The 23,114-nt window shown below is 36.2% G+C and overlaps 1 protein-coding gene across 1 annotated transcript in view; it reads left to right on the forward strand.

Moving 5' to 3' along the window:
* The first annotated feature begins 12,771 nt into the window (after positions 1 to 12,771).
* LOC149250096 (uncharacterized) overlaps positions 12,772 to 23,114 on the forward strand; it is a 53,719-nt gene continuing 43,376 nt past the window's right edge. The window contains exons 1-2 of the mRNA XM_089458913.1: positions 12,772 to 13,306; positions 13,705 to 15,106. Of these exons, the coding sequence (XP_089315039.1) occupies positions 13,305 to 13,306; positions 13,705 to 15,106 (1,404 nt within the window). The 5' untranslated portion in view covers positions 12,772 to 13,304. The remainder of the gene's footprint in view (positions 13,307 to 13,704; positions 15,107 to 23,114) is intronic.

Genomic DNA, 23,114 nt, shown 5'->3' on the forward strand with positions numbered 1-23,114 from the left:
TGCTCGGTCGTTAGCTTCCGATAGCGAGGCGGTTTTTTCGCCATACCTAAAGACACTTGTCCACTTCCTATTGCATCGGAGGGGCTCTGACGGATACCACCCTCGTACAGAAAGCGGTCCGATGAAACCGCTTTCCGCCTTCTGTACGCGCACCCCATGTCGCCTGTCTGGTTCCACGTGTCTACCGAGCCACCTTCACCACGTCATCTGCACACGTCGGCCCTCTGCTGAGTCACCCTTGCCACGTCATTCGCCATACATGCTGACGTCACCCTGCCACGTCATCCACCGTACCATGGTCCCACATGCTGACGTCATCATCAATTTTGAGGCAAAAGGCGAAAATCGTGCTTAGGAGGCCCAGATTCAAATTCCGAGGCAGTTTTTCATGCGCGATTAGCGCCTAGCGCTAATCGCGCATGGCTACGGGAAAAGGGCCGAAATGGAAAATCCCTCATTGCGCAGCCCCCAGCAAGCCCAAAAGGCACCGAATGACCTATTTTTCTTCGCGAGGCATGCAGAGATGAACAAAAGACAATTCTAAAGAAAGCAGAGGGCCGAACAACGGCCATTAAGTTTTGATTTGACCCGCAACGAGAGAGAAACCAACCCAATTCATTTGTCAAAGAGTATCAGAGGAGAGATGAAGCGGCAAAGAGTATCAGTTAATTTTTTAATGGAAATCTTCAGTTCCCAAGGCAGGTCAGCATTAATTGGCCTCCAGCAGAGTCAAGTCAGGAGGTGTAAGCCCATCCCAGCCCTCAAATCACAGTTAAAGCATTTAAAGCCACCGAACTACAATGGAGTAGAAGTCCATGCTCAATTATTACAGAAGCACTGCGCCAAGCCACCAAGGACAACGCATTGATTCAGTTCTGATACGACTACCCTCAGTGCAGCTCATAGATATTTTTTGCATTTATAAGTTTATGTTAGAGTAATCATTTACTTTCAGACCTGCTTAGGTCACAGCTGTAATAAACAATTTTGGAGAATCTCACCTATATATACCACCCACTATATTGTTTCAAGGGTTGGTTGATTGATAACTTTTCATTAGAGACTCGCACTGTATGTCTGAGACTTTTCTTTAATCAAAGATTGCTGAAGAGATTGGAAGAATGACTGCGTGATCTATTTTTACTGGTCTCTAGAGACCGAATGATGGAATTCTTGTGCTGCAACATGAATCAATAAGTGCCTCTTACCTCTGTTTTCATTTTTCACCATCCAAATAGCAAAAAGAAAGATTAGCTTAGAACTTGTTTAACTGCACTCTAGGCTCAGTTTCTGCTATTTCTTTATGTTTTTTCATCTGAAATGAACTGGACATGAATATGAATTCCTTGTGGCTCATATTTACTCTTATTCACATGTGTTTGACAGTTATCTAAGGATTCTTTACTGCCCTTAGATAGAGATCATCCACTTTCCTCTGTTAAGCTGACTGAGAGATTCTTAATTGCCTCTCCTTCCTTAGCATTCTTTCCATCCTTTAAATTTGGAAAATTGTTCCATGTGCAGCTACCTTGCTCCTTATTCCTCTTGTGACCAAGAAAACGCACCAGCAATCTTACATCCTTGACTCCATGCCCAATGGTTTGAAACTTTCACACCACACTTGCCTCTTTACTTGAAAACATCAATTTTCCCACCAAAACACAAACAAAACACAAACAAAAAATCCCTGAACTTGATAGCTAGCCTAGAATCATCATCAACAAAGCTAAAATCATAAAGAGAGAGCCCTCTCTGACTGCAAGTGGGCTAGAACCTGCAGTCCAAAGTTGGTTTGTGGTTACCTCAGCCGTATCCCTTTACTCTGACCTGGGGGACAACCTGAGTGATAACATGTTCCCCAGTAAAAATTGTGTTCATTGTGATTGAATGATTGCATGTGTTTCTATTGTATGTTTTCTGCAGATTGAGTAGAAGAAATTTGTGTCTATTGTTTTTAGTCTAAATTCATTAGTAACTGCAAATTTCAAGTTATTTATACAAGTACATGAATATATTCTATCTATATCCTCCAAGTTTTACGTTTTGAAACATCCCATAACAAAAGTTATAGCAAAACTTTGAAGCTAACCTATTTGATGAGCATTCGGAAAGCCTAACTTCCCTAGACCATATCTTCGAAATTATATTCAATCAAGGTATGGAATTTGAATAACATGTACATGAAGATATTATATATGTATCCTCCAAGTTTCACATTCTGAAACACCCCAAAACAAAATTTATAGTGAAAATGCTAAGATGGGTTGTTCACCCCATAAATCACATTTTTGCTTCCACATTTAGACTCTAAGAATCACCCCCAAAATTATTCCTCAACTCCTCTTGTGATCTCAAATCTCTTCTTGGATGGATTGTGTACAAATGAACTTGTATAACAGTCATTTAGAGTGTTTGTATGTTTACTTATGGGGTTGACTTGTAAAATTAGTTGGGTCAGCCTTCTTAGAGTACTTTGGATTGGCCATTCTGCCAAAATATTTCATATCTCCTCATTCATATGAAGTTAGAGGGAGTACCATATACCACCGGAAAGGTATTAGAATAAGCTTTCCAAAAATATATCTTATGCTCCAATTTGAGCTATGAAATTAGAGTAAAATTTCATTCAAATATAAGGTATCCAAATTGGGCATCAAAAGTCCAAAAACAATATTTCCAATTTTTTTATTTTCTAATCTTTATCTTAGACATATGTAGTCTCCCAATGTATTTGACATCAATGACAAAAATATTTCCAAAAATCTCCTCCTTTTCCATTGATGGCAACTATTAGTTAATTTTGCAATAATATTGGAGAACTTCCCCTCTCTACAATTTTCCTTGTGCTTACAACTTCTCCCCCTTTGACATCAATGGAAAAGGGATACTCCCGTTGAAGTTGTGCTTTTCCTTATCTATAACTCTTCTTTTGTATAAAACTTTTCTTAGTGTCTACAACTCTTCGTATACTTGTGACTTCTCTAAGTGCCTACAATTGCTCCCTCTCTGTTATCTCTCCTTATGTTTTCATATTCTCCCCCTTTGACGTCAATTACAAAGAGATATTTTTGCTTATGGTTGCAATTCCCCACCCTAAGATCTTAACAACAAAATAATTACTTCCTCTAATTGATTACTTTTTGTTTATCAGTAACTAGGCTCCCTCTATCAAGGTTGTGTCTATATTTCCCTACATGTAACATTTCCTCTTATGTAGCTTTGTCCTTGAGATTGCTTCCCCTATGTTAGAACTTCTTTGTACTTCTTCCTTTTGGGATTGCTCCCCTAGGATTATGTTTATTTTTTTCTACAACTTTGACTCTTTTGACTTCCCTTGATATTAACTTCTCCATTTCTGCAACTTTTCCTTTTATCATTAAAGGAATGTTCCCCCTAAACTAATGTTTCTCCTTATTTATAAATCTCCATCTTTGTTGATATCAAGGGAAAGATGTTGCTCTCCTTGAACTTATGCATTGTTGTTAATTGAAATGCATCATTTACTTCACTTTCTACTATAGATTCATATCCTGCTACCATTCCATTTCACCATTCTATCCTACAGTGCACTCTCAAAAGCTTCCACCTTCTTAATGTGTTGCAGTCTCCTACTTTGTTTTTTAATTTATGAGTTGTTATGCATGTTACTCCCATAAAGGAGTTTTTATTTATTCAAATTGTATTGACATATGCATTGTTTGGAGACCTGATTGCATTCGCTATCAACCTTCCTAAATATGTTTTTCTTATTTCACGTCCTTTGGAATTGAATGTGAGATAATACCCTTGATCAACCATTTGACCTACACTCAATAGATTGTGCATTATACCTTTAACTACTAGAACATTCTGAGTCTTTTTCCTTCCATTGACAAGAATTTTTGTGCCTTTTCCAATTTTCCTTCCCGAATCATTATTTCCAAGGGTGACACCACCTATTTTGACTTCTTTTAGAGAGATGAATTTGCTCTATCTCCTACCATATGACTTGAACATCCATTGTCTATATGCTCTTGATTATCTTCATGTTGAACACATAGAGCTAGAACACATTATACCTACTCCTCTTACTTCCTTCTCCATACCCTTCTTTTTTATTTCTATCTCGAACAATATCTTCTTCTCTTCTTTGAGTTGGAAGCCTCAATGTACTACTTCTACAATCATGAGCTTTTTGTCCAAAATTATTGCACTTGAAACATTCAACATATTCTAATAAGGAGGAAAATGAATTATAATTTCTGACATCATTCTCATTAAAAATTATAGGATTGCTACTCAAAAAACCATTCCTTGAGATCTTATATGATCCCCTGCTCCTATTCCTCATATATTCATTTCTTACATATGCTTTGCAATTTATTGCCTTATGAACAAAATCGTTACATGTAGAACAATACATTAAAGAGATTTTGATACCTTAATGTAAAAGGTCTTGTTGGGGGAATTATTATTATGAATCCATTCCTAGGTCTTGATTGATATCCACTTCCTTGATCGATGTTGCTTTATTTCGTTGATGATTATATCTTTGTTTTCCCTCTCATTCCTTCTTGCTTATGTTTTCATTGATAGATGTTTTGAGCAAATTAACATAGCTTCCAGTTTAGCTTTTGTATTATTCTCCCGATGACATTGAGCTTGATTCTCCCTTGACAATTTCATGATATCCAAGACCTATTTTAATAAGAGTAGATCTCTGGAAACTGAGAATGTTATCTAATGATTCAGTCTCGTTTACAAACTTTAAGTTTAGATTCAATTGAGCATTTCCCTTCTCTAGATCCTTCCTTAAGGATACAATCTCTGCTTCTAGCTTCTCACGATTTTTTTCCTTTTCTTTCAATTGACTTATCAATGTATCCTCCATTTTCTTAGCCTCTTCTGGTTTCTTTAGGAGGATGACCGGTACTGCTTCATCAAAATCATGAAATTTCTTCTCATATTTATGTAAAATCTCATTCTACTTTTTTTTCTTGCCTATGAGCTCTTTGTTTCTTCTAGGGCACTCACTAGATCTGCCTCACCTTCAATTTATTCCTCTAGGCTTGAATCTTCATTTTGATTCTTAGTAGCTTGAGCATTCATGGCTAGGAGATCTTCTTCAACATCGCTATCTTCCAATTTTTCTTATGGACATTTAAAATCAAAATGACCTACTTTACTACAATTACAACAAAACGATAACTTACATTTGGCTTTGTTAGTTCCTCTTGAGGTAGATTACACTTGATCTTTTGCATCTGACACATTGTTGGAGTAATCACAAGCTTTGAAATCTCATGTCTTTGAATCTTTGGAGGCTACCTCCTTTTGAGCTAACTTTTCTTTCTTCATTTCATATGCAGCGTGAATGTCATCTCCCTCCTAGATGCTTTACAACTCATCCAACATTTCTTTAGTTGTTTCACAATGAAATAACTTATTGGAATCCGATTTTGATAGGCCACTCAAGATGGCACTCATGACTTCTACATTATGTTTATCATCCTTCCTTCCATATATTATAAAATTCCAAGCATCAACACAAAATAAATAAGATATTCCCTCCTCTTTATCTTCTATAAAACATAATTTGATCCATCCAATAATGGAGCTTTGTTTGTGTAAGATTCATCCAATAATGGAGCTTTGTTTGTGTAAGATTCATCCAATAATGGAGCTTTGTTTATGTAAGATCCATCTTGAATTGCTATGGTCCCTTTAAGATCTTCCTTCTAGTGGTTAGACTTCTTCTAAAATAACCTACTCTTATACCAATTGTTGGGTTCACAACTATACTAGGGGGGTGAATCAATATAATGGCAATTTTTTCTTACTTAAACATTTGAATATCATAAAACATCAATATAATAAAGTGAACAAGTGACACAAGATATATGTGGAAACCCTTACATGAGAAAACCATAAAAATCTTTATATGAAAGATCTTGTAGGAACCAACCTATTATTACATCAATTTGTAGGCACTAACCTACAAGATACACCAATCCGCTTTGCTACTTTGTAGGCACCAACCTATAGGAGACACCAATCCCCTATGTTTCCTTGTAGGCACTAAACTATAGGAGACACCAATCCTCTTTGCTTCTTTTTAGGCACCAACCCATAGGAGACACCAATCCCCTTTGCTAGTTTGTAGGCACCAACCTACTTCACTGAGTTTGCTTGATTCTTCACGATGCTTGTTATTTGCTTCTACTTTCACTCATTTTGCTTGCTACTTCTGTCTTCACCAGGTATTTTAGTTGCTTCTTCCTTTACCAAATCTACATGTTTCTTCTTCCTTCATCAAGTATACTTCTCCCAAAACTTGTTGCTTTTGGCTTCTTCCCAAGAAAGAACTTTCCCAATATGCCATGTATTCAATTTTGCAAATATGGTTTTGAAATTTCTACCATAGGTACCCAAAGATATCTCTATGTCTCATCCAAATTTAACAATCTAAAGCATCTAAGCAAGAGAGTTATAAAGAAAATGCCACACTCTAAGCCTATTTGAAGCATGTTTCAGTAGCATTTAGGAACACTAACTTCCACATATCATATCTCTGAAATTATAGCAAAACAAGATCTAGAATTTCTACCATGGGTACCTTGAGATCTACCTCTATCTCCTCCACCTTTCAGATTCTGAAACATCATACAAAGAAACTTGTAATCAAAATACCAAGCTAACTCATTTGAAGAAAATTTCAAGAGTATTCAGGAAGCCTAACTTTAGATCATATTTATGAAATTATAGCAATCCAAGATTTGAATTTTTAACGTCAGGTACATGAAGATCTTGTATCTGTATCCTCCAAGTTTCATCTTCTAAAACATCACAAAACAAAAGTTATAGTGAAAATTTCAGGTTAACCTGTTTGATGAACATCCATGAAGCCTAACTTCCTTGGACCATATATTTGAAATTATAGTGAATCAAGGTCTAAAATTTGAACCACAAGTACATGAATATCTTCTATTTGTATCCCCCAAGTTTCATGTTCTAAAACATTTCATAACAAATTTTATAACGAAAATTCCAAGATGACTGGTTAATGCCTTAAATCACATTTTTGCTTCCATTTTTAGACTCCAAGAATCACCCAAAAAATTATTCCTCAACTCCTCTTGCAACCTCAAATCTCTTCTTGGACGGATTTTGCACAAATGAACTCATATAACCTTTATTTATATTGTTTTTACATTCACATATGGGGTTGACTTGTAAAATTGAATGGATAAGCTTGCTTGTACTTTGGATGGGTCATCCTGTTGAAATATTTCATATCTTCTCATTCCTATGGAGTTAGAGGGATTTCCATATATTGTTGGAAAGGTCTCAGAATAAGATTTCCAACAATATATTTTATGCTCCAATTTGAGTTATGAAATTAGAGCAAAAAATCATTCAAATATAGGGTATCCAAATCAGGCATTGAAAGTTCAAAAATAATATTTCTGACAATCTTCATTTTTCAATCTTTATCTTGGACATATGTAGTCTCTAGATGTCTCTGATATCAATGACAACAATATTTCCAACATATCCATTTCTCTTCATAAGTCTAGGTGTGGAAGGAAACAACTTTTCATCCTAACCACTAAAGTTACATACAATTGACAAATATTGTACATAAATATGAACATAAGTAACCCCTTATTATTATATAGATGTGTTTTGTACCATGATTCCTATTGTGTATAAATATTTATGTGTTTTTATCATCATATCTATTTCTTTCCACATCCCATTAAACAAGGACCTAAAGCACTAAAAATAGAAACACCATACTGTAACAAATTCCCTTTTCAATTTAAATTATCCCATCTTATATTTTTAAAAAACTTGGGGGAAGAATTAATGTGGAATTGGTATTCCAAGACCAAAAATTAAATTGTAACGAATATTCTAAAAACAAAGCTAAATTGTAATCGGTATTGTAAAGACAAAGTTGATTTTTAAAACTCTTTTTTTTTTAATGAATCCAAGTGAAATGAATAATAACCATTAGTTTTTTTTGTCACAAATCTTGTTTAATCATTTAATTTGACCCTACTTAATTTAGAATTGGATATATTTAAAGTATGCCCAATGAACCATTTCTTAGATTTCATTTTATCATTCCTATTCGTGAATTAAAATGTTACAAGAATTTATTTTCCCCATAAACAACGTGAATTACAAAGAAATCTATCTTATTAAATTGCAACATTGAATAAAATCTATTACCTTCTTCTTCATATATATATATATATATATATAGTAAATTCAATACTACCATATAAAAAAACAAGTTAGATCTTGAAGTCTAAAACTTCAAATAAACAACTTTAGTGTTGTTGGCATCACATACTTAAATTGTTCAAGGATTTTTTTTGCCCCTTTTGTCCTATGTACATCCACCCATCTTACTGAATTTTGGTTACAACCAAGGATAAAGTCAAATCCTCATTTTTTTTGAGAGAGCTCCATTGTTAGCTGCTCAACAGAGCACGAAAGTTCTTTATCACTGTCTGAAAGTCCATACTCATGGGAGCGCTTATGCCCGCTGGTTGCAGATACAATAATTGCTAATGCTCCTTCAAACACTTTTGCCATAGGATTCTCCTCAGTAGAGGGATGAGGTGAAACCACAGGGGCCTGCACTAGATCTTGGGGAATCGATGCATCAGGGGTTGTCTTCTACTGTTGAGAAACAACCTGCTTTTAACCTGCTGAGTTCTTGACATTTGTTGTTTCCTTCTGATCCCGCCATCCACGATTGGGTTTTCGCGATTCCGGGGAATTGTTAAACCCCTTTGAGGTTGAACATGCATTCTCAAGATGCCTAGGCTCCTGACAAATTCTACACATGGAAGCAATGTTTCCATAACACAAAAGATCAAAGATATTCATTGCCATCCCACTTTAGCTTGATTTTATCTGGTAAATCTTCACACAAATCTAGTTCAATACAAATGCTTACGAAAGAGATGAACCCATTTGCCAATCTTTCACTATCTTTTTTGATGAAGCGCCCAATTGAATTTCCAATGGCTTCGAGAAAGTTTAGCCGAATCCACTAGAGGAGTATGTTAGGGCGCCTTACCCATACCCAAGTAGCCATAGATTTCATGGAAAGGCAGTTAAATTCCAGGAACCATGGTTGAACCAAAAGACCTGCATGGCCCCAGAACCAGGGCCCTTGGTCGAAAACCCGTTGTTAGTCTTCGAGGTCCTTGAAGACTACTACAAAATATCCTTTGGAACATAATAGTAGATGAAGATTCTAGGTCCAGTTCTAGTGAGCCTAAGCCTTGAGGATAGAAGACGACGACCAGTAACCATTCAATCTGCAGATAACTGCTTGTTTCTTATAATCCATTATCTTAATATTTGTAAAAAACTCGTTCATCTGGAGCATTGGGGTCTCCGCTAAATGCTCCACCATAAATGTTGGACCTAAAAGATCCTTAGGTGCCTGGGAGATGGAACCTAGCTTAAGGTCATCCTTGAATGATAAGGGTTTTGATGCCGAAGATGTATTGATTCCTCTGGCACCTCCAAACATTCGTGCCAAGAGAGAAATAGATGCATCCTTCTTAACACCATACTTACCAAGCTTATCTAATGCTTGTAAATGCCTCCCTTTGAACATGAGTCTCATCGCTCCTACAAGGATACCTGTCCACAAATGTATACTGTCTACCAATGAAGGAACAACATCCCCTTCATTGATCATAAAACAAAGGGACTTTCCTAACAAAGTTTTGACAAAAATAGGGATTTTTTGGACATTTGAATCCCCAAACCCAGACTTAAACGAGGTGGAATTAGGATCTAGAGATAAAGGATCTAACTCACGAAAATAATTCAGTTAATTCTTAATAGTCTTGGGAGCCGAGATTCATTGGGGAATTACGTCAAACATTTTGAGAACTAACCCACCCTAGTCTTGGAGAATTTGGTCAGATGTTTCGACAAACACATTGCAGACATGCTCGCCACTCTCCAAATTCTTCTCATGAATTAAGGAAACATTGAGGCCCACAACAACTTAGGTATCTAGTCTCAACAGGTAGTCAACTGTTGCCATGCCTTGCACATCCTGGCACTAGAGACCAAGCAATGGAATTATCCCTATCACAACAAATGTTGTGGGATTCCTTCGACCCTCTAACTTCTCAAAGATCCACATCGCCATGTTTCCATACCAGGCCGAAACCTAGAACTAAGGAAAAGGCAAAGTTCGACGATATACCTCGACCATATGTTTGCTGGTTTGATTGAGGAAAAAGGGTGTATGAGCCACAAAACACCGAGAACTCTTGCGACCATCGCCATTAAGGTAGATCAGAATGGATTTCGATATATCGTGACCTCTACTTAAGCGTGATCATGTCTCCACCTGCGATGATATCCTTCAAAGAACGCCAAAACTAGAAGACCTTTGCTATTTTTTTCGAGATTGTTTTCCGGATTAATCACATAATCACTTATTTTAGTTGATGTTTTGAACCAACTATTGTGGTTCATCCTCAGGACAAAGATGAAAAAATCCAACCTATCCATCAATTTAAATAATCCAGAAAACAATCTTAAAAAAAATAAAAAAAAATCACAGAAGCCTAAAATCTGAAACCCTCGCTCTTGTCAGCATCTCCATCATAGAGATTATTATTCAAATGTTTGAAGCATACATACATACATACATACATACATACACACACACACACACACACACACACACACACACACACATATATATATATATACATATATATACATATATATACATACATACATATACATATATATACATACATACATATACATATATATACATATATATACATATACATACATATACATATATATATATATATAAAACAATTTATCAATACATTAAATATGTTTTATGAACTCACTCCTAGACACATTATATATATATATATATATATATATATATATATATATTGCTCTTAAGATATCTAGCATGCTTAACATGTGATTTGAGTAGCCAAAATTATCTTAGGAACTCACCCTTGACACATTCTTTTTTAATCTTTTAAAAATATGTAAATAATCAGTGGGTAAGCCGGGTTCGTTCGGCGGGGTGTGGCTCGTGTGAGAATCTTGTAAGTAATTCTTGGTATCCGGGCGATTAGCCCGGGCCAGTTCCTTCTCAAAAGCCTAGGTGTTATAAGATAATAAAGAAAGCTCCTAGTGTTATGTCAAAGCTATAGGTTCATAGCATCTGGAGGGGTATATCTTCTCAGTGTTCCGTGTCATCAGAGGGCGTATCCATGTCCAATTCCAAGCTACTCCAGGTAGGGCGGTAAGTTCATCAATTGAAAGCTCAAGGCCCGGTAGGGTGAAGTAATGAACTCTCGACTAAAGGCATCAATTTAAAGATTATGTAATCTGAACTTATGTTTGTTTGATATAATTTAAAATTTTGAAATGGAAATATTTCCTCATTAACATGTATATTTTAAATGCTTTAATATTTTTAAAATAAATATAATTTAATTTATGCAAAATTAAGATTTTATAATAATATTTGTATTTTTATCTTGATAATTATCATATTATCTATTCAATTTAATTTGCTATATTGTAATTTGTTTTCTATTAATACGTTTAAAAACAATATTTTGATTTTTTTTTTTATAATATAAGTATTATATTATTAAATAATAATAATAATTTATATTCATAATTAATTTCAAAATATCTAATCAATAAACCTATAAAAAAATTTAAAACATCTAATCAATAAACCTATAAAAACTTAATAAATTTAATTAGTTTTATATATAATTAAAAATAAAAAATTACATAATAAAAAATATAAATAATAACTGTAAACTAAAATAATAATTTAATCATTATATTTTTAATTAAATTAAATTATAAATATATGAAAATTTAATACTCACAATATATTCTTTAAAATCAATACTATATATATTAAATTAAAAAAGATTTAAAAAAATTACAAAACTCATAATTATATATATTATCAAAACTTTAATAAAATTAAAAAAAATTATACATATGCAATTTCTATAAAGATAAATAATATTATTAAAAATCAATATAAATCTATTTTAATTTAAATTAAAAAATATAAATCTATTTTAATTTTGAATAAAAAATAAATTATTAAATTATTATTTAATAAATTTATAGCTAAAATAAATTTATATTAATTTTGAATATTAAGTAAATAATTTTTTGAAAAATTATTACTTAATAAATATATAATTAAAATAAATTTATATTGATTTAAAATAAAAATAAAAATTTAAACTTGTTATATTTTATATAAAAAATTAGTATGAGTGATTGTTAGAATTAACCATAAGGCTTTAAATTATTAAACCAAAGTTTATTATGTCATATGGGATGGGATTGAATGCAAGTAAGAATCTAATAATCCTTTTTTTAATGTAATTTTTTTTATTTATGTATTATTACGGATTGTTATTAGTAAATAGAAATTAACTCATCACTATTATTAATAAATAAAAGTTAACTCCTCATTATTATTAAAAAAAACCATATCTAAAAAACCATATCTATACCACCATAATGATCTACTAGTAATTGTGCTAAATACCCTCTAATTTTATACCCTTAACCTATTGCCTTGATAAAAAAAGATTTTAGCCAATTTTTTTTCCTTACTAAAGAGTTTTAACCAAAGAAAACCAGTTTTAAAGCATAGTTACATAGAGCCAAACACACTGATTACGCAATGAATGACTATAGTTATGTATTTCTTTTTATATTACGTGCCATTCCACTTGGTCTGTAGATTCATACACGAAAAATTAAAATAAAGAAGATTCATGGCGTGATTGATGATCCCACTATTTAATGAATTGGTCTCTGTTCGGACCTGCTTGGCGGCGGGAAATCAAGTGACTGGTCGGGGGCTCGGTCACATGCTTGCTTTGCCTGTTTCAGTGCAGTATAGTTATATTCATATTCAGGTTTGTTTCGGTGGAAACGCAGCGTCCACTCAGAAAGTTGTTGTTGGTGATCAACCCAGGTGTTATCACCGCCTTTTACATTAAGCTAACGACCGGCCAGGAATTTGGAAGAGGCCAAGGTCGGTTCGTTTGGCCGGGATATCTCGACGTATGGATCTCCTCGTCTTGCATGCGGAATCTCGTAGAAATAGAGACAGAGAAGTTTCGACCTTTTTCTCTCACTCAGCAGTAGGATGCTAATGGCGTCTTCAGACGAAACCCCATCAATCACATGGAACGAAATTCGGATCAAACACCTCCAGTAGTAACAGCAACGAGGATGTTGAATACGTAACGATGTAAGTTACTAGACTCCGTTTTCTTGTGATTTAACTGTTCAGCGATATCGCATTCAACAACACCTTGCTACCTTTGAACAAAGCAACGACTAGAGGGTTTTTGTTGGATTTTCCTATTTGGATTAAGGGTTTCTCTTTCGATTTTCTAATTTTAATTGAAAGGCCCTTTTTTTTTTTTCAATTCCTCACTGAAATGCAAATTTGAAAATGTCTGCGGGCATACTCCAGTGTTGAAAGGTGAATTCATAATTTTGTCGGTCAAACAGCTTTATTTTCATTTGACAGGGAAATTAACCTCATACTTCATTTTAATTTTCGAGGTTTAATAGTCTCTTAAGGGCACTGCAGGCTTTAAAATTGATCTCCATTGCTGATGCTGACCCGATAATCTACTGCAGGTTTTTAGCATATGGGCGTGCTAAGAAAGTAGGACGTGGTTTCTCAGTCCGAACGTTCCAAGATATAGAAGTTAGCACACATGGACACCCAACTTCTCCCGGGTTACCTAAACTACTGTGGAACCGTTTTAGATTTTATCATTTACAGTGCCAGAAGCCCCACTGGAGTAGGATAGATGACAAGTATAGTTCTGTCCAGGAAAGTGTAAGAAAGGCACATTATATCCCATTGCTTTCAAGATTCTTCAAACTCAGACATGATCTTTGTAGACCACATAACACCAAAGGCGTTTTTGTGATGTCTGCAAGTGCTGGCATGACTTGCCATGCTCGAGCTGCATGGAGGAAACTCTCGCTGATATGCTACTATAGTGGTCCTGCATTTCCGAATATTAGTAAGATTGCTTGTGCTGTGAGCTTGGCTTGTTTTAGGTCGCATCTTACCCCTCGAGTCTTGGCTGTTATTATTGGGGAGGCTTCATGGGCACGTAATAGGTGGGCTGAATCGCAAGAATTACATCCCAATTTCTATCTAAACAGTCAAGAACTCAATAGACATGCCACTTTCACTTCATCTATCTGGTCATTCGTGGAGGGACTGATTTTGGTGCTAAGGGCACTTTATTTGATTACTTTATTCACACCAGCTATTGCCATGGCTCCATTTACCTCTGCGTTTGGAGGAAGGTATAGAGAAATGTGGCTGCAACTTGTTCATAGATCTTTGGAGAAATCAGGGGCTGCCTTTATCAAGTGGGGTCAATGGGCATCTACACGTCCTGATCTTTTTCCCAGAGATTTATGTAATGAGCTTACAAAATTGCAGACAAAGGCACCGGCACATAAATTTTCATATACACGGCAAACTATTGAAAAGGCTTTTGGTCGTAGAATTGATGACATATTTGAGGATTTTGAAGAGGAGCCCGTGGCTTCTGGCAGTATTGCACAAGTCCATAAAGCTACTCTGAGATTTCGTTATGCCGGTCAGAAGATGAACCCTATGACTGTTGCAGTGAAAGTCAGGCATCCTGGAGTTAGTGAAGTGATTCGGAGGGATTTTGTGATAATAAATTGGGTTGCAAAGGTTTCTAGTCGTCTGCCGGCACTGAGATGGCTGCGACTTGATGAAAGTGTACAACAATTTGCTGTCTTTATGTTGTCTCAAGTTGATCTTGCCAGAGAAGCTGCACAGTTGAGTCGATTTCTTTACAATTTCCGCAGGTGGAAAGATGTGTCTTTTCCCAAGCCCTTATATCCACTTGTACACCCAGAAGTTTTGGTAGAGACTTATGAACAAGGCGAGTGTGTGGCACGCTATGTTGATCAACCGGAAGGGCACAATCGTATCACTAAATCACTTGCTCACATTGGCACACATACTCTCCTCAAGATGCTACTGGTATGCCGTTGTTTTCAATATTCCCATGTTATCAGTTATACCAATCATGTCAGTTGCTATTTAATTGTAGCCATTATTATACAGGTCCTTAAGTCCTTGATTAAATTTTCCTATAAATTATATTCCTTGATTGACTTTGAATTTCAATTATTAAGCATTGTAAGAATGAGGAGGGCTGACACAAGCCTATACTTCCACTCAGAATCACACTCAATGAAATATAAGGGAAGGAGCCTAGTAGTATTTGTATTTTCTTCCTTTCTTTGCTGTGTAAGGGTATGGAATTAATGTAACAAACTGACAACTCTTACAGAAAGAGAGTGGGTAAAAAGATTCAGCTTCATCTCCAATGAAATGGAAGCTATTTTCTTGTGTATTGAGTATCCTGATTCCAGATGGTAGGTTTTGGTTTGAGATTAAATGAACAAGCATATAGTATATACACTGCACTTGAGTCCTGTAGTTACGACCTTAATGGTCATTATAGGAAAAGCTGTCTTGAATTTATATGTCTCAATTTGGATGGGAAATTCTGAAAGCTTAATAAATCCGTCTTGACAATATGTCGTCCATTACATTATAGTGTCAACATGAGGTGATGGATGCTTACCTTCCTGATGAATGAATGTCATCATAGTACAGCTAGTTGTAATATGAAACATACCACATGTTATGAAGAATTATATGAGTTGTTTGATTAGCGGTGGCATATCCTTCAAATATTTCGAAAATTAAATATAACAATAAAGGAGTGCTGATAAAATAACATGAGATGGTTGTTAGAGTCAATTAGAAGCATATGTGTATTGTCTACATAAAGCTGCAACAGATGACACAGGATTTCCTTGATGCTTATTAACTATTCTTAGTGCCTGTTCTTTTCCTCATAATTTTTTTTTTTCTTATAATTTTATTATATGATAACAAAATTACATTCTATAGATGCATATTCACATTCAAGAAAGTCCCCAGACAGAAGCTTTATAAGATCATACATTGACTATTCCTTTGTTAACTTTTGGGGTTACTCTTAAAGTGTTTATACCATGTCACTTGAACTTTTTGGAAATAAACTATGTAAGTAGTTTTGAGACATCCAACATTTTGAGCCGACATTCCCATGTTTGGGGGTGCTTCATGAGGTTTGGGTTACATGGTATATGAGCAGACCTTGGATGGTCCAAGATGGATGTGCAAATGGGAGATTGTTTTTTTCTTCGAATTGGCACATTGGAGATGGTTTACTGTTGGGATATATGTTATATTCTTTCCATGACTAGCTCCACTCCACAAAATTTTTTAGGCAGACCCAATGATGGTTGGGGCTTGGGTAGACCTAAGGATGGGGGGCAGACCCAAGGATTGTGGGCGGACACACACATGTTTTTTGTGCATGGTTTTGGGCATTGGTTTTTCCCATGGTATTTTGTAGATTCGGTCAAGAGAACTACAATTATGTTTTAATCTAGGGTTAATGGATTGGGGTTTATGAATGCTTCAACATGTATATAATGTATTGTAAATTTGTAACATTGAAAGGAATATAATGAAAAATGAATTTGGTTTTCTTGGTTTTGGGTTCTAGGAGAAAATCTTTGTGTATATTTTTTTATGTTCTTCCCAGTGTATATTTTTTCTGTTTTTTAAGAATTCATTTGCAGGTAATTTTTGTACATGGTTAAAACCTGCATTTACTAAGTGGTCGCTTAATCTCAATTGGGTGCTTGCTTGGCATTCTTCCCAACGGTGTTAGAGATCTCTTGATTGCTTGGGTGATGTTCTACATAATGGCCACATTGAGATGGTTAGTTGCTTAGAGAATGCCTTACTTAGGAGGAGGAGCATTTCGCATCCTAGAGGAGGGCTTTGAGCCCTAGATAGCATAGGGTAGCTTGGATACTTGCATGAAGTCTTGGAGTTGACTTGGGGACACCCAAGTTGTGACATTATTTATGTAGGGGGAGTGGACCTAGTGGACTAGATGGTTTAGGAGGACTGATGCTGTCATTGGAGGCTTTTAGGAGTGTTGGACACACCTTGTGGAATGCCCTTGGATTTGGAGCCTTTCTTGCGACATCATGTTGGAGCTTGACATGTGTGCCCATGGAGTGTAATGCTCCACATATGTTAGCCTACATGTGTTATGTATTGTTGGCCTTCTTCATATATATATATATATAAAGGAAAGAGTCCTTTCATTATCATCATATTCTCTTCTTTGCACTTGTCTTCTTGGAGTGATTTGCTAGGGTTAATGAGCAAACCCTAGGAGAAGTTAAAAGGGAAGGAGGACATCTTTGTTGGAGCTTGCTCTGGAGAGATGCTTGGGTTTGTTCTTGTGAGCCAAACATTAGAGATGATCATCATTCACTCATCATTCATATTCACACTTGTGCTAGAGATGTGACTAAGAGTGCACGACTTCTCTCTCTCTTGGATCTTCTATTGATCTCTTTTTCTCTGGGAGTCAGTAGGGTTTCTTGAGCATGTGGGGCATCTTGAAGACTAGGGTTAGGGTTTCATCCCTTGGAGATTTGGAGATTAGGGTTTTGAAATGAAACCCTAGGTTGTACTCGAAAAAGAGAAGAAGAGGAGACATCTTGCCTTCGGGGATATGCTTGTGTGAGCTCCTTGGTGTGAGCTAGGGTTTTCTTGGCTTTCCTTAGCTAGGGTTTTAGGGAGCTAGTGGATTGTACTAGCCTTGTAATAACTTAATAAGGCTATGTTATGTACACGAACTTCATCATTATGCATATTAATGAAGTTTTCAACTATCCAATACTAGTGGTAAATTGCAAATTTGATTTTCGGCCATATATATTCTTCATGGTTTGTAATTTCTGGTGCTATACACCCTGCAATTTGTCCTAAGTCAAGGGTGATTGAACATTATAATTGAAGAATATAAGGGAAGATTTGATTGTTGTTTTACAACTGTCGTAAGTTGTTTTCAAATATGTTATGTACATGGTAAGATTACCCTAGGGGGATGAAACTTATTGAAACACAGTTAGCATTTTTTTCTTTTGGATTGTGTAGATGATTGGGGTTATTAAGAGTTGAAATATTGTTCGTTGTTGCTGCTGTTTTATTTGTATTTTGTAACAACTGTAACATTGGAAATTCGTAGGGTTAAGGTCTATGAAACCTCTATGATAAAGGTGGAATTTCTATTTTCCATTAAAACTCTAATTTGAGTATAATTTTTTACATGGTTGTAGAGATTTTATGGCTGAGATCACTCTAGAGGTGAGAGGGGGCTTGTATTTCAGTCAAACATTATTTGAGAGAGGCACTTGACATTGTTTAATGTTGTTGTGTTGTGAAATTAGTGTGCTTGAGATGAGCACTTGCTCTTGTGAGCGGTTTTGATGTTTTTTCTTGTGATAAGAGATGATGGATCTACTCCATTGATGGATATTATGATGTATTTTCATTGGGTGATGCATATGAGGACCTCTGATAAGTTGTTGATTTGTTCTAGGGGTTGCTAGTGATAGGTAGTAGATTGATGTGAATCATGTGATTATTGGTTGGTATGGTTTAATTTTAGTAGGTGAGATGCCTATGAAGACTTGCAATAGGTTCCTGATTTATTCTAGTAGATGATAGTGTTTTTAAGAGGGTGAAGATCTTTCTTATATTGCAAATTTTTTTGGGTGAATATGGCTTTGGTCTCTTACTTATCCTCTAACATTGTGTCTGGTAAAATGGTACGTGGATAGTGGAGTTTTGAGACATATGACATATGACAGGTTATTATTCAACAGACTTTAGGAGTAAGAGGGAGGCATGAGTGTGGATCTTGGTGATGCTGCTACTTATTTTGTGAGAGGAGTTGGCTCCATTTAATCTTAGATTCCTTTAGGTGATGTTCTTGCGCTAAGGGATATTCTATTTTTTCTTATGTTGAAGAAAACTATTTTTTTTAGTTTCTTGTATGACAGTTGTACAATGGAGAGTTGCATTCACGAGACAATAGTACAATATCAATATTGTAACCTAGCTAGTCTAAGGACTTTGGCTAGAGGGGTGAGAAAAGGTGGCCTTTTTAGGTTACTTGTTGATCTAGTGACATTTGTACATTTCAATGGGAGGCTGAGCCCAATGTCACACGGTTCGGGTTCGAGTTCGAGTTCGGTAACAATAAAGTTCAATTTGAATTCGTATTTAGTGATGAGGTTCAAATAAGTTTCGCCATTAAATTCGATTATATACATATTTCAAATTTTCAAAATATATACCACTTATATAGAATATTAATTCATAATTAATATCTATAAATAACTATATAACATATTAATAAATTTATATATTATAGATGAAAATTTATTAATTTATAGTATATATTATATACCAAATTAATAAACTTTATAAGAATATGAACCCATTTTTAATATATATAAATTTATTATTTAAAAAATAATTAATTTTATTATTTGAAATCGTTTAACTTTACAAGAACCAATAACTTGTCCCTGCCTAATTCACAATGACACTCGTAACTCCCATACCCTACCTCTATGTAACTCTCACATTGACACCCGTAACTCCCGTAGACTTTCTCTTTTTAACTCGCATTGAAACCTACCCTTACCATTTAAGTAACCCATATTGATTCTTCATTGATATGTACCTTGCACATACATTAAAGCACTACAGGTTGGTTTTATCAACGTCGAGGTCGTTTTCACGGAGTAGCTTGACGACGTCGCATCTCTTCATCAAATTGCTCGCAACTGTCAGATTTCTGCAGGTAATCTCCTCCTCCATTAACAATCTATTGATTAGAATTGGTGAGGTATGTAGGATGTTCTATTAACCCTTTGAATTAACCACCAAAATTTATGTCGATCTTGTACAAAAATTCGTCGAACCGAAATTAAAGCTTTTAAATTCCCCTGAATTCGAACCTCATGCTCAAATCTGACGAACCCTGTGACTTAGGTTGGGACAACCTTCTAGCTTTGAGGAGGCACACGCATGTTGGGATGTCATGGGCATAGGTTTTGTTACCCCTCTTTTAGTAGGGGTACTCCAAAACTTTGACCACGCCATTTGTAAGTCCAAATGTGCAAAATTTATAACCTTGTAAGGCCATGTGGGATGAAGTGTAAACATGTATCCTAGATTCTTGATGTTGGATGCTCATGGCTCGTCGCCTTAGATTCTTCTTCTTGGTGCTTGGTTTTATGGCTTTGTTGACTACCACTTGGTGGGTGGTAAACCCCTACCTTGATGAACACTCTTATGTCTTGGGTTGGTATGTAGGCATCATGGAGGTGGACTTATTTTTAAAATCCCTATAAAGGTAAATGCGCCATGTAAAACGGAAACACCCATATTGCCATTATCCTAGCACACCAATTTTTTCTCCAGATGGACCATCTTCTTATGTATGCACACATCTTTTGCCATGGCCATGATTCTTCATGGTAGTCTCACAATTCACAATGCATTTGTCTCCCCATGGCAATGTCCTACATCCTCCAAGACAAAGAGAATGATTGTTGCAACATCCAAGTCAAGTCAAGTCATCTCCAAGTTGAACCACTCAAAACTCTTTCCTAATGTACCTTTTCAAGCATGTGGTTATCTTCAAAAGGGGGCCGACTTCACTTGGGGTAGCCATGAGGGGTTAAAGGAGCAACATGGCACTTATTGTGAGCGAGAAAAGTGTTATTTCAAGTTAAGGATACTCTAATGGACCTGTTGTTGCTTTTTCTAGCACCTGTAGCGCAAGTGCTTTAGGAGAGATATAGAAAGCTTCCTAGAGACAACCTCTGGGTTGATTGTAGACCAGTGCCTAGGACATCTTAAAGAGAGAAGTGCATTTAGGATTATCTGAGGGATTATGTTGCACTCCAATTGTCACGTAGTTTTGAAAGATAATAAAGGGGGGCTTGGTTCAATAGTCTTTCATCAAGGTGAACTCAAGTAGATACATGGATCCAAATACAGGGGTGAATTAGGCTGATCTCAAGGAGGAATGTCTTGTTCTGATGGCCGACACACAATAATGAGCAGCTTAATATTGAAGTTGTAGTAAAGGTGAAGAGGAGGAGAGAAAGGAGGGAAATAGATGCATAGGGCTGTAAACAAGACAGAATCCTAAGCAACAATGTTCCAACAGAAGGATGGAAGGTAGAAGAGATGGAATGACAGGAATTGCAGAGTGCTAATTAAGGTCCCAAGATCTATACATCATGAATACATTTGTTACTAATTAGCATATGTAAATCTGTGCTCATACAGGTACTGTAGGCTATCGAATAACACAAGTAAATCTGTAATTACCACAGGTACTGTAGGCTATCGAATAACACAAGTAAATCTGTAATTACCACAGGTACTGTAGGCTATCAAATAACACAAGTAAATCTATAATTACCACAGGTACTGTTACTACTTAGCAACATACATATAACCATGAGAGAATGAGACCGACAACTTCATTACACAATTTCAGTAGAAGAGAAACATACATGAAATGAGATTTATAGAGGGGAAAACATACTGCTTACAGCCATGATTGGAATCACCAAAGAGTTTCATTAATCCTCAAAATGAGTCCAATATACTAGTCCATTACATTTAGCCATACATTGCTCGAGTCCCTCATGAACAGGCAATTAGAACCAAAGTGGAATCACAGAATTTGGACCATTGCGGGTGCAGAATTCCGGAACCTCTATTAAGTGTTTCTTCCCTCTATTTATAAGGAGAGGGGGAGCTTTGAATCAGTTACAAAATATCTCAGCCGAGGGCCAGCTATCCAATAGACTAGTTGTCTCGGCGTGCGATAGCTCTGCTGCCTAAAATGATTAAGGATTTGATTCCTTCTTGAAAATACACATTACAAAATAAATAGAAATAAGCAAAACTAAAAGATGACTGAGGAAAATATCCTTCCGTTGTTCCTGTGAAGGCCCTTTATCAGGCCATGTCTCTGCCACAATGTGTCCCTCTAGCTGCTCGGCCGGTTCTCGCCGCTTTCACCTTAACTGCCTGACTTCACCACTCTCTGGAGTTGGTAGCGGTCAACTGTGGTGGCTTGTCGCAGAGCAGAAGCGGAGATTGTCCTGATAATCCTTCATTGTATGACTGAGTGGAGCTCCATGCTGAGCCGTTAAGTCTCCCGGAGTCCCCATATCTCCATTAAATACCTCAGCTGTCGACCCATTACGTCTTTAAAGCCTTGTACCGTGTTATAGGAACGTAACATGCATCGTGAAATAACCACAATGCAATATCGGGGATTCTCCAATATGGACACTTAACACTGCAAAACATTGCGAAACAACGAGTTCCGATCCTTTTAGGCCCCTTTTTCTTTGAGCCCTTTCAATACTTTTTCGTCATATGACTGGGTGCTTAGCCAAATATCGGAGCTTGGCAAATTGGGACTTCACACTAAATAGGCTTCATGAAATAGCGAACACTGATACCTCTTCTGCTTAGCTCTTGGTCCTTTGGCGCTCCTTGTGACTGTAGGCCAGCCCCCATATTGGAGCCCCCCAATCGGAGGTTCGCAATCAACAATTTCCTTTTGAGACACAACACTCTGCCACCGCCAATCTCTAATAAGTGATGTCATCATCTGTCACATGCCACCTTGTGAGTGATGACACGTGTTGCCTAGTTTTGGCCCCTTATGACCCCTCAAAACGCCGAATCTACCTGTCACGTGTCCACCATACTGTTGCGTCGTGTTGACGTCAGTTGCCCCATGTCCCTTATCAGAACTAACCATATGTCGCCAAGTGTCATGCATCGAAACCAATCATATTCAGCCATATGGCCCCCTAGAGGAGAGAGAAAAGGCTCGCCCTCTTCTGGTTTTGTGATTGAGTTCCTTTGTTAAATGTTTCAAGGCATTCCTGACGCTTTAATGCTAAAGGCTCAAATCTCGACGAATTTAATCTCAATTGGAACTTTATGCGATATTGCCACTTTGAAATGGTGTCACCTGTTAGATTGCCGATTGTGATGCGCCGATCTCTTGATG

This window comes from Pinus tabuliformis, chromosome 7, assembly GCF_031772625.1.
Source record: "Pinus tabuliformis cultivar Carrire ecotype Pingquan chromosome 7, CPIR1, whole genome shotgun sequence".
In the NCBI taxonomy this organism is placed as follows: domain Eukaryota; kingdom Viridiplantae; phylum Streptophyta; class Pinopsida; order Pinales; family Pinaceae; genus Pinus; species Pinus tabuliformis.